Below are 13,507 nucleotides of genomic sequence, written 5' to 3'. Positions count from 1 at the left end.
AGGCATTCCGAGTGGTTAACATTCCCAAAGGCATTGTATGACTGTCTCCATTACTTATTACAATCCAGTATTGTCACCAGGGAGCTCAAATAATTAGAGCCTAATTTATATTTCAGTAGAATTGATAATTCAATAGTAATTTAGAATTACCCAACTGAATTTGGTACCAATGGTTTATGTATGTGACTCACAAGAGGATTCCTTCCAATTTATTGCTAACTTTTGCCGCTGTCATTGGATACTTGCATTGAGACAGAAGGTGTCAGAGCCTAAAAGTGGGGATCACTGGTTACAGGTCATAGGATCATTGTACTATAAGTCCAATAAGAACCTAGTGAAATATCAGTATAAGAAAAATGATGGACTCAAATCAGATCCTCTATTCTGTTGAAGGGACTAGTGGGAAGTTAAGAACAGAGAGATTACTAATCATACCATCATGGTTTGACCACTTTTACTAATACTGAAAATTGATTGTCTCTCGAGGGACGAAGCTTGACTCTCCTAATGAGTATAAAAGTCACAAAGTAGGTTTACATTGTGGGGAGGAGGCATGGCACTGGCTGGCATAAGGGGAAGCAAAGCTTTCCAAAGTGTCCTGAAAATGGGCTTTTCTCAATTGCCATTTAAATACTAGTTTCTAGTTTAATAACACTGCCCTGATAAAGACTCATTTTCCCCAAGTCATCTTCAGCCACATGCACTTTATTTATTTATTTGTCTTTGAAGAACATTCACCTGGCAAGTCAGTGCCATGTTCCTGTCAATGATTAGCATAACTTTGGACCCTATCAGCAGCTACCAAAACTATGTATCAGGTAATAAGTAGAAGAGATATGCATTGCCATTCAAGAGCGCAAATGTTGGTGCAGTTCTTCGAAGGATACCTTTTTGGAATCACGCTAAAGAATGGAGCTCTCCCACTGTGTGCTAAACTGAAAGCATGGTCTATGAGCATCTTCAAAACAATATATCATAAGCTTTACTCTTTTTCGAGTACAGTCAAAGAGAAGCGATTTATTATTATACTTTTAAAAAGCAGGTGGCATCTATAGGTTGCTGCATCTGGGAAGTGAAAAGTCATTCAAAAACATTAATGGAAATGATAACGTTTCATTCAGCAACAATACACTCTTCCCAGGGTTTCATTTATTTTTTTCCATTTACCTTAGTGAGCCTGAAGGAGGTTCTACTCCTGTAAGAATGTTCCACTGTTTTACATATACACTTTGTACTTGAGATCAAGTATACAGGGTAAAAGCTCCTCTTCCCCTAATAGATTCAGGCCCCAAATAGAAGTACAGAAGAACTTCAGAAGGCAATTCTGGGCGGCCTAGAGTTTCCTCATGGAGTTTCTGCTATTACGAATTAATCCCCATGGAATGGGGAATTACTGTTGTAGGAAGCTGGGTCTGTATTTACTATATCAAAGTGAGATATAGCGTGCCCCAGAGAATTCACAGAGCCTAAAGTAGATAATACTAATGCTCTATTTTGTGGTAGTATAGTCGAGCAATTAGGCTTATCAGAGGGTAGTGCAAAGCATTTGTTGTACACACACAGACAATACAAGAAGCACACACTAAATAACTTAACCCCAGACCAATGGTTTTTATATAGCAAAAATATATTTTCTTAATTTATTTTTAGAACCACAAGATTCAAGTTGCAGGTAAGTACTTCAATAGATTCGTATTTCACACATGTATCAACAGTACTTTGTTTGAAATCGATAAACTATACAGTTTTTGAAATATTGGCAATAATCTGTTGTAAAACTTGACAGTGCAATTATCAGAAACAGTTCTGGGAGGAAGAAAAGTTAGATCGATTTGCAGGTAAGTACAACACTTACAGTCCCAGTTTACAGGGGTTAGGAAGTCCACAGGTCGGGGTTCAAGTTAACTCCAAACACTCTCCACGAGTAACCTGGGGCCAGCCAGGTACAGAGGTCACAGTGTGGGCAAAATGAATGTGGGATCCTATGGAGACTGGGGGCAGTCGGTTTCAGATCTGCAGTCCTCTTGGGCAAACCACTGGCTGGACAGGGAGGAGGGCACCTTCTGAACGTTGCTGCACTGGAGGATGAGTTCTCCAAGGCCTGGGGGCTTTGGGTGCAGTGTGTCTCTAGGCGTTGGATATCTTTGTCTCGAGCGTTCGTGGTAAGCAGGGTCCTCGCGATTCCCTCTGCAGGTGTCATCGTGGAGGCGTGGAGAGGTCCACCCATGGAGGGCACTTGCTGAGAACTGCCTGGGGATCCTCTGTAGCTGGTTGGGTCACCTGGACATGGGACATGGTCATCGGGTGCAGAGTGGTCAGGACTCAAGCATTCGGAGTGGGGTTGGAGTTCTTAGTTGTTGTTTCTTCTTGGACAGGACCGCTGTCCACAGGAGTTCTTGGTCCTTTGGGGTGCAGGGCATTCCTCTGTAGCTTGGCAGAGGTCGCTTGCCACGCTGGATGAGTCGCTGTGCTTGTGCAGGTTCTTTGAAGCAGGAGACAGGCCGGTAGGGCTGGGGTTAAATCAGTTGTCATCTTCGTTCTTCTCTGCAGGGGGGGTTCAGCTATGCAGTCATTCTTCTTCTTGTCAGGTCGCCAGGAATCTGGTGAGCTGGGTTCAGGGAGGGCCTTAAATCCTAGATTTAGGGACGTTTCAGGGGTCAGAGGGCAGTAGCCAAAGACTACCATCCCGAGGGTGGCTACACCCTCCTTTTGCCCACTCCCTTTGGGGAGGAGGGCACAAACCTAATCCTATTAGTCCCTGTCCTCCAAACCGAGATGGAGGATTCTGCAGGAAGGGCGTCAACTCAGCTCTGGACACCTTAGGGGTGGTCACTCCTCCGTTTTCCCTAATTTTCCTGACAGACTTGCCGCCAACAGTGGGGCTTTTTCCGGGGGGGTGGGCATCTCCACTAGCTGGGGTGCCTTGGGGTACTGTAACACAATGCTTGTGCCTTTGAGGCTCGCCACCAGGTGTTACAGTTCCTGTAGGGGGGAGGTCCTGCACTAGCAGTTTGGCTAACATAGAGGGGCATCTCTAAGTTGCCCTCTGGATGCTTTTTTCAATAAATCCCACACTAGTATCAGTGTGGGTTTATTGTGCTGAGAAGTTTGGTACCAAACTTCCCAGGACTCAGTGGAGCCATTATGGAGCTGTGGAATATGTAAACCACAAACTCCCAGACCATGTACTCAATATGGCTACACTGCACTTACAATGTCTAAGAATGGACTTAGACACTGCTGTTGGCATATTGCTCATGCAGCTATGCCCTCACCTGTGGCATAGTGCACCCTGCCTTAGGGCCGTAATGCCTGCTACGGGGGTGTCTTACCTATGCCACAAGCACTGGTTTGGGGCATGGCACCCTGAGAGGGGTGCCATGTTGACTTTGACTTTTTCTCTCCACCAGCACACACAAGCTGCAAAGGCAGTGTACATGTGCTTGGTGATGGGTCCCATAGGGTGGCATAATACATGCTGCAGCCCTTGGGGACCTTCCCTGACCACAGGGCCCTTGTACCATGGGTACCTTTTACAAGGGACTTATCTGTGTGCCATGGATGTGCCAATTGCAGAAACAAAGGTACAGATTTTGGGAAAGAACACTGGTGCTGGGGCCTGGTTAGCAGGATCCCAGCACACTTTCAATCAAAGTTGGCATCACATTAGGCAAAATGTGGGGGCTAACGATGCCAACAGTGGCACCTTCCTGCAACTGTGCAGAATTCCTCATAGTATTCCTAGTTCTGCATGGATTCAAGTACACATATATCACCTGCTTTGAGCATGATCTCCAGCATTCTGTAACCGTACATTAAAAAGAAAAACATGGCCTGCGTGTACATTTGTACATCATCCAGGAGCTTTTAGTTTTTATTTTATTGATACCATTGGCCTTAGTCATTTTATTTTCTTTTTGCAAATGCTGTAGAGAATCAGCAAAAAACACTGGCAAAAACCAAAAGGCGAGCTATATTCGCTTTGCTAGTGCTTGTTTAAACTAGCTGCTAACACAACCACAAAATGTGTCAGCTGGGAGGATAAAGTACTGGCTTGAGAAATCATCAAGAACATGATTTGTGTGTGTGAATATCTTGAAAATTTGCACCTTACAGCTTACCATTTTATCCCTAATTAAAGGGGTTCATCTTATGAATGTCGAGTGCTTTACCTTGGCCAGAGAGGTCCAGCGCTCGCGTGTGTGTGGTTTTGCCATCGAAGAGATCGAGCGTGTACTTCCCCTTGTCTTTGGGCGTCGGCTCGTTAATCTGCAGCCAGATCTGCTCTCCGGTCACACCACTCTTCAGGCGATCTGTGTACTTGATCTTGTCTCCACTGCAATATTAAAGGAAACATTTATTTTTTTGTTATTCAGTCATTAGTTGATTGTAATGATTATTAGTGCAATTTTAACAGCTAGACGCTCTAGGCTGGTCAGATAAAAGTGTTTACACGTAGTAAGTTCCAATACATCTTTTGCATTAAATGCTATTATAGTCTTGCAGCCAGCTGGTGAGGGCTCTATTGCTTGTTTAAGGCCCTGAACCCGACTGATAGGCTTGAGCTGCAGGTGAGGGCCTATAGCAAGGGAGAAGGCCTTTAACAACCGGTATAACCCAAGGCAGAAAGCCTATAAGGCTATTAGAACATTCCACCCACCAAGGGCAGAATGTTCTAAATTAAAAAAGGGAGAAACAGAAAGACAAACATTGGAATGTTGGAACTTCAGGCTTATACCAGCCATTATAAGCCTGGAGCTACTCCACTTTCTTCAATGGAGCTCTCAAAATTCCAGTGTTCTAATATAGCCTTATAGCCCGCTGTTGCGGGCTATACCAGCCAATAAAGGCCCGCTCCAGCATTAAAAGGCTAAGGTTGAGGCGAGCATCTTTAACAAGGGAGCAGGACTTTAATGCCGATATACTAACACAGTTGTGAACAAAAACACTTGAATGTTGGAGTTCTGGGCTTATACCGGCCATTAGAAGCCTGGAGCACGCCACTGTTTTCAATGGAGCCCCAACATTCCAATGTTCTAACCTAGCCTTATAGCCAGGCTATACCAGCCGTTAAAGGTTCGAGCCTTTAGCAGGACTTTAATGGTCGGTATATCCCAACTACAAACGGCTATAAGGCTATTAGAACATTCTGCCACAAGAGGGCAGAATGTTCTAATAAATAAAATAAAGGCTTCACAGAGCTTGAGGGGACTAAACAAAGGACTTAGGGCCAGGTGTATCAAAGGGTTTTTCCCATTCTGTGTCTATGGGAAAACGCTGTAGTACATATGGCCCTTAATTCTTTGGTCACAGATGTTGCTGTAAAAGACACACATTGGAATGTAGGAGCTCCGGGCTTCTTCCAGCCATTAGAAGCCCCAATGCACTCCATTGTGTTCGCTGGAGCTCCCAATATTGCAATGTTCTAATACTGGATAGTGCATCTGCAAACACTGGGCACACAGATATCAGTGGCCTCAAGCATGGACGGCACAGATGTTCCAACACTAAGAAGGATGATTTATCACACTCAACAAGCAATGGCACATCTCTATTCTGCCATATAGAGTCATTAAGCTGTTAGCCTCTTTTATTGTGGGCAAAGAGGGGGCCAGGAGCATAGTGATGTATGTAGGAAGGCAAGAGTGCAGGGTCTAGAAAGCAGGTTAAATTCTTCAGCTAATAAATGTGTACATGATTGCCATGTTTTTCTGAAATTTATGCTAATAAAAGCACAAAAGGAAAATTGCTATTCTCTGGTGCATGCAGTGTTCATGAATGTGGCAGCTGACATGTGGCTACAAGAAAACATTGTGGGCCTGATTCTAACTTTGGAGGACGGTGTTAAACCGTCCCAAAAGTGGCGGATATACCACCTACCGTATTACGAGTCCATTATATCCTATGGAACTCGTAATACGGTAGGTGGTATATCCGCCACTTTTGGGACGGTTTAACACCGTCCTCCAAAGTTAGAATCAGGCCCTGTGTGTTCTATCTCGTATAAAGAAAAGTACCAGTACATTTCTGTATATAACTGACTTAAACAAAAGAATAGTTAGGTAGCTTTTGTAATAACAGAGGAGCTGATCACGAGCTGACCCATTTTCACTTAATAGAACAAAACACATAATAAAGGCATATTAACTACAGATGTAGGAGCAGGGGTACAACACACTGAGTGGTTGCTTGAGGGGATGATGAAATACCAATGTCTGACTTCAGGTCTGATTGCCATCAGTAACATAAACAGGAAGGCTTTATGTGACAACATATTCTTAAAGACAAGCACACTCATGCTGTTAAGCAGCAGTGACAATTTAAGTAGGTTTTACAATACTAGTATAGGGATGTGTGTGGAAACATAGTTGGAGTTTGCCTAACTTTTACCTTAAATTGTACAATGACTCCTGCACTCGTTATAATATTTACAATATTTCTGATGCTAATTGGTTTGTAGATGAATGGCGTATAATAAATAATCATACAGTGTAAAATATAAACTACTGCCTACTGATGTTGGGCTGCAGAGGGAGGCTCTGAATATACATCCTGCAGAGGAGAGATTCTCTGACAGGTTTGTTTGGCTCCAACGGGAAGAGAATAGATACCTGCCAGTTCTTTTTTCCAAAAAGAAAACCTTTTCCTTTGAGAATTAGGAATTTCCGGGGTGTGACGCTAATAACTTAGGGCTAACATAGCAGTAGAGAAGAATTAACTCTGCGTAAAAGTCATGTCAGTTTGAGGGTAAGTTGGAGATTGGGTACGTTCGGCACTTTTCGCGCAGAAAGAGAGACCGGACAGTCTTAGATGGGCCTTGCATACTACTGCCAAACTGGACAGTCTTAGATGGGCCTTGCATACTACTGCCAAACTGGACAGCCTTAGATGGGCCTTGCATACTATGTCTACTGCCAAACTGCGTGAATGTATAAACGTATATGTTGCTCTGTTATACTGAAAGCAGCAAACAATGAGTTCAATTCTAGTACAATAAATGCAGTAACGTGCCTGATTTGTGAAAGATTATTAGGGGTGATCTCTTTTAGCAAGTACTCCCCATGAGTTCACTGTTAAATTCAGTAGTTCAGCCACAGGACCTCACCCACCCCGTGAGCCATGGCAAGCCACTTAGTCAACCGACTTACTTGTGGGTCCAGCTGACTTTCAGATCATCGATGTAGTAAGTCACAAAGGAATACAATCTGATTCCCTCTTCCGTGCTCTGGATTTTAAGTTCTGATGCAGATTCGGCTGACAGATGCAAAAGGGCACATTTTAGACAAATCTAAGGACATTTATAAAGATACAAGTACGTGCTCCCATTAACTGTGCAACACTTACCTATCTTTTTGCAAACAGCACTCATTAAATCTGCAAAAGCTGTGGAGACATGAAAAGTATACGTTTGTACATTTACACATGAACAGGTGATCTTTCACTACGCTTCCCCATGTCCTCTTGACATCAATGGACACACTCTTTTTCTGTACTGGGATCCGATCATGCAATACATTTGTTCACTGGGATAAAGGCATGGGACAGATTGACAAAGTCACCTTCCTCAGGCACTTAAATACAAGATTGAACTGTGTCCCAATAAAGTTAACATGAGTCGACAAATAAGAATAAGTAGGTCCTGCACAGACCTCTTTATGAATACAGCTACTGTTTGGTTATCACTTTGGTTTTCACCTACTGACACCTATACTAGTAATCTCACGCGGTACCTGTTTTTGATTACAAAAAGGGACAAAACACTAAGGCCCATATTTATACTTTTTTAGTGCCGCATTTCTGTCATTTTTTTACGCAAAACAGGGGCAGACTTACAAAATACTCTTGTATTTTGTAAGTTTACGCCGCTTTAGCGTAAAAAAATTACGCAAATGCAGCACTAAAAAAGTATAAATATGGGCCTAAGAGTGACTTGATTAGAGCACAAAAGGACAATTACAGAAAATCTCACAGACGCTTGGTGAGAAACAGTGTGTTGCTTATGCTTGTCTTCACTGTGAGGCTACTAACACATTGTAAAAATAACAAGAAAAGCAAAAAGACACTGACAAACACATAAATCAAATAAACTAAGTGAGGACATGAGATCCCCTGCAGTGAGACATCTCTTTAAGTAAATCCATACATAGCACAAATAGGTTCCCAAGCTATGCCAAGACAACTGAAGGTTGTTTCTGTCACGGTTTTGGTTAGACAAATTGACAACATTATTGCCAAAAGACTATGAAACTTAAAACTCACTGTGTTATCTGTCTGTAAGATATACTTAATTATTCACTCCAATCCCCAATGCAACCTAAAGGTCTGTATAACCTTGCAAAAAAGGGTTGTTTGCAAACAGTGGTGAACCTTTTGAAGTAATACGTAATGCATGTAAACAAGGAGACGTTTGGCTATTGGAATAACACTACATTTGATCTGTTAAAATCAACTGATTATATAAAAAATGATAAGCAGAAAATGTAATAGAGAACTACCATAAACATATAAAGGCAATAAGAAATAGTGTAATAACGTTGATCAACATTACTAGTGTTTGGATGTTGGAATGATACAAGTTTACTGTAATCAAGAATCTTGATGAAATGAGTCACACAGAATGAGTTTTATTTAAGAACTTAGAATTACTAACAGAAGAAAACTCAATATGGTGCCTGTCACAGCATTTGGTGGATCCCTGACATGAGGTATGAATTCTGGAACACTACTTGTCTTCATGACCACAGAGATAGTCAAAGCCGCTGTCCATCCCCACTTCTGAACAAAAGAACATTTAGGAGTAGCTTTGCAGGCAGACCAAACACTTTCCTGATGCCCCAGACAGAATGTATGTTCCCTTTTTAATTGAGAGCATTATACCATCAGTGGCTGGAGTGTTCTAATAGCCTTATAGCCCCTATGCTACGAGATCTACTGGTTGTTAAAGGTTCTCTCCCTTGTTATAGGCTCTCACCTGCAGCTCAGACTTATAATTCGTGTTCAGGGATTTTAACAACTGGTATAGCCTTTGGCAGGGGGCTATAATGATATATAGGACCCAGAACATGAACTATTGATCTGGGACACCACATTTGGTATTCATATAGAAACCCTCAGCGTTCTACACTACTGTATGTCAATTGATCCTTAGAAATGGCGGAGGCCACAGTGCTCAAAAAAGGGCTTGAAAAAACTGCGATTATAAAATGGGATATGAAAAAGATACAAGTATTCTAATAAAAATTGAGTAAAGACCAAAAACTGAAACAGAATTTATATTAACTTAGAACTTCCAGTATACTTAGGTAAGAATTTAGGACACTGATGCCTAATCAAAGAGGGTTTACTTGAGGAAGAGTTATGGTTGACAACAGCAAACGGTAATATTAAAGAACAATATTGGATAACATTCTATGATGGAGATTTGTGAATGGCATATTCAGAGAATTCAAAATGCTTGAAGGAAGCTCTTCATTGCTGAACAAACTTTATAATTTCGGATTTCGATGTGGGTCTGATCAAAATAAATTTGCCTCTGAAAAAATTATCATTACAAAGTCGTTTGGATGTAAAGAACCCAGAGCGAAAAATTATTAGGATCACTAAAATTTATATTTACTTTTTGAGATATTATGATGAATATTTGACCAGAATAGTAAATGAACTGTAGACACCTGGAACAGCAGTATGATTTATTTTACAAATCTATATAAAAAATGTAATTATGTTAATAGCGGGTAATTGTTATCAGGCACAAACAACCCACTGCTAAAATGAGCAGAAGATAAAGAATCACACTTAATTGCAGGTCTGTAGTCAGTGCAGGAGTTGCAGAGTACAGAAAAGGGGTTCATTGCAGTTACTACAGCTCGCTAGCTAAAATGATACCCCATGTCATTTAGCTATATTGAACAGTAGCTTCTCTGTTTTATAGTCACATTTTTAGGTCGAGCCTAGACAGTGTGCATGCGCTGTCTGCAAGACCTGCTGGCATGAGTAAAGGACTTTCCTCCCGCCTGTCGCTTACCATAGGTTGAAGGCAGTGTCACTCTTGTTTTGCTACCCCCTAACTGGTTTCGTAGCAAATATGTCACTTCCTGTTCTTGGCTGAGGTGCACCAGACAAGTACAGTTTAATTATGCCTGGATTGTTTTTTTCTGTTGGACAGACAATTTTTTTTTGTTTCCTGCCTCTAAGGCATTTTCAAGTTTTATACAGAGGGACTGCTGATCCAGTTACCTCTGTAAAAAACCTGAAAGCGCCATCAGCATGACTGAAAAACAAAATAAAAAATTACAAGTAACTGATAGACTGCCCACTGTACAATACAGCCTCTCACCCCATCACTATTTCTTTCCTGCCCCTTCTCCCCCACTACGTGGCAAGAAAAGTCCAGTGAGGAATTTGCAACACTAATAGCTCTAACTCATTTTATTTTACGTGCACACCCCAACATGTCCTTTCCCATTGCGCCATATCATACAATGGTTAATTTGAATTACACCAGCCATTACTAAAATAATGCACACACTACCCACTTTGAAACTCTGATTATATTCACAATGGCATGAAACAGTTCAACAGTGCAAACACCACATGGTAGAATACATGCATTTTTTGATAAAGCTTTACAGAAAGTAGAATTTCTTTTATGTTTAAGTTGCTCTTTATTTTATTAAGACCAGGCCAACTTACAAAATCCGTGAAAGTGATTTATTAAGTAAAATGTAAACGCTGACATTTCTGGGGGATTGATTTTGATAAAAACTAAACTTGTAAACATGATTTCTGAGAGGGAGGAGGCAAACGATTTATGTTTTCTTGAATTCCCTGCCCTGCACTTATTTAAGTTTTTCACATTGTGCATTTATGGATTAGGGGCCAGATGTAGGAAGGCATTAGCGCCTCGCAAACGGCGAAAAACGCCGTTTGCGAGGCGCAAATGCCCTCACACGAGGCAGAAACACATATTGCGAGTCGGTACCGACTCGCAAAATGTGTTTCAGACTCGCAAATAGGAAGGGGTGTTCCCTTCCTATTTGCGAGTTGCACCGCGATGTAGAGTTGATTTGTGACCGCGAAAGCGGTTGCAAATCAACTCGCAGTTACCATCCACTTGAAGTGGATGGTAACTCATTCGCAAACGGGAAGGGGTCCCCATGGGACCCCTTCCCCTTTGTGAATGTTCACAATAATATTTTTTCAGAGCAGGCAGTGGTCCTATGGACCACTGCCTACTCTGAAAAAAACCGAAACAAAATGGTTCAGTATTTTTTCTATTTGCAGCTCGTTTTCCTTTAAGGAAAACGGGCTGCAAAGAGAAAAAAAAAAACTGCTTTATTGCAAAGCAGTGACGGACATGGAGGTCTGCTGTCTCCAGCAGGCCACCATCCCCGTGAGTGCCTAGACTCGCTATGGGGTCGCAAACTGCGACCCACCTCATAAATATTTATGAGGTGGGTCTTTGCGACCCCATAGCGAGTCGCAGAAGGTGTCTGAGACACCTTTCTGCATTTCCTTTTGTGAGGTGCAAATTGCGAGTCGCTGGGACTCGCAATTTGCACCTCGCAAAAGGAAACCCACCTACATCTGGCCCTAAATCACTTACTGTATTTTTGAGATATGTAAGACTCCGGATAATGTTTCCCTTTTCCACTTTTGCAACGATCAGCTGGAATTATGTGGCAGAGAGGACCAAATTATGCAGCAGGGTTGACCAATTTATGTGGCAAGAAAAGTCCAGTTATGCATTTACAATGCCAATAGCTGTAACTCAAGCAAATGCGAGACCTATTTTATTGCAAATGCTTCTTATATAAGCTAGAGAATCATACACTGACATATTACATCTGATTCCAAGTGTGATACCTGGAATGGGAAATTAAGTGCAAACTGTTCACTAATTAACCTAGTTCGGAATGTGCAAAATGGCACTGTGTGGAATTTGCTGTTGGAAATCACAGGGGAAATCTCCTGCACCATGTGTAATCTGCGCCTGATTTGTAATCCTGTTTCATGCACAAACATTTATTGTCCCCAGAATGAGAAAAACGACCCTCTCGTAACCAAGGCCTTAGTGTATCTGATGGCACATTGGTCATTGCTTGTAATACTTAATTTGAATGGCCGGGATCGACGTTCATTGCCTTTCTAAGGAATCAATCAAGTTCACTAGTTGGCCTCATGCTTACCGCTTGAAATGGCAACTGCAACGGATCATACCAAACAAACTGCATTCACCAAATGAACTGATTGGCTATTTGAGGAATTTGGTCAATTCAAATTTAATTTACACTGGATCTTGTTTCTTCATCTCTCTTAAATCATGTGGCTGTATTGCCAGCTTTCCTTACCTGCATCCACCAGTTTCAAAATACTCTTGTCTTTCCCTCGGTCATCCTTGAGGATCACTTCATAAACCCCAGTATCCTTCTTGGAAAACTGTAAAAAGAGTTTTTTAAAACATATTTTTGAGGGTGGTTATAAAGACCTACAGCTTCTCATCAGGCCTTTCACAGCATTCTAACAATGTACTTGTTATCATCTCTCTATTTGATCCCACCATCAGCAGACGTTTTCAGCATGAACCAAAACTGATCTCAAAGTGGTGGAGTGATGGAGAGATATAGGGGATAGAAGAACAGAGATGGTCAAGCTATTTCATAAAGGTCGCATTCTAAACTACAGAGCTTACAAGAAATTAGAAAAATATTTGATGTGTTTTTGACCTCTGGCCTTTCGCGCTTTCAGACAATACATAAACAAATGCATGCAGTAAAACAATTAAACAGTTTAAAAAGATGAAAGTAGAAGGTGGACTTCTTAGGTTCATAAAATAGCTTCATATTCCTAAGAAAAAAAAGGACATTGTGCCAGTGTCTTTTCCTGGGTGGATTGCTTGCTACATAACTAAATTGCTTCTTCACTTGCGGCACTCCTCTCAGCTCCATATTATTCAACTCTACTAGCAAAGAGTTTGCCAGCTCTTTCCCAGATTTTGAGCCACTTCCCTGGCTGTGGATTCATAATTGTCACAAAATAAACAGAATTGAACTCATCTGTCTCCTTGCTGACCATCTCATTAAACTGTCTGATCGTTTTTTCTGTTCTTGGATGGTATGGGAGAAGAACAGGATGAAGTGTGTTGGATCTTCTTTCTACCCACATAGCAGGTTTCAGATCCTGTTAGTTTTCTCTTTTTAGAGCCATGTTCCAATCGGGCATTGTTCGCTTCTGGCTAGAGCGAACAGTCTTCTTTCCTGCAGATTTGTGAGCTTTTTCAGATAGTACTGAGGTTACTGAGAAACGTCAGACATTCCTAGCTTCTTTTGTACAAAGTGTTTTTCTAAGGGTTGCCCTTTCATCTCCTTGGGCTGGTTCATCAACCTTTTCTTAATGACAGGAAATGTATTTCTCCAGAGTACTAAGGATTGCTTTGTGCCTGAGGCGCTGAGCTCTAAACCCTACTGTTTGGCTTCCATTTTCTATAGCAGCATTGGCTTAAAACAAT

General features: G+C 41.6%; 1 protein-coding gene across 3 annotated transcripts in view; it reads right to left on the bottom strand.

Annotated features, from left to right (window-relative positions):
- MYOM1 (myomesin 1) overlaps positions 1-13,507 on the bottom strand; it is a 650,420-nt gene that overhangs the window by 308,440 nt on the left and 328,473 nt on the right. For all 3 annotated transcript variants that reach the window (XM_069219961.1, XM_069219960.1, XM_069219962.1), the window contains 4 exons: positions 12,351-12,438; positions 7,345-7,383; positions 7,149-7,254; positions 4,173-4,336 (listed from right to left, as the gene is read on the bottom strand). In XM_069219961.1, the coding sequence (XP_069076062.1) occupies positions 4,173-4,336; positions 7,149-7,254; positions 7,345-7,383; positions 12,351-12,438 (397 nt within the window). The remainder of the gene's footprint in view (positions 1-4,172; positions 4,337-7,148; positions 7,255-7,344; positions 7,384-12,350; positions 12,439-13,507) is intronic.

This window comes from Pleurodeles waltl, chromosome 2_2, assembly GCF_031143425.1.
Source record: "Pleurodeles waltl isolate 20211129_DDA chromosome 2_2, aPleWal1.hap1.20221129, whole genome shotgun sequence".
Taxonomy (NCBI): Eukaryota; Metazoa; Chordata; class Amphibia; order Caudata; family Salamandridae; genus Pleurodeles; species Pleurodeles waltl.
Note: the sequence above shows the minus strand (reverse complement) of the source record. Positions and strands in the feature narration are given on the sequence as shown.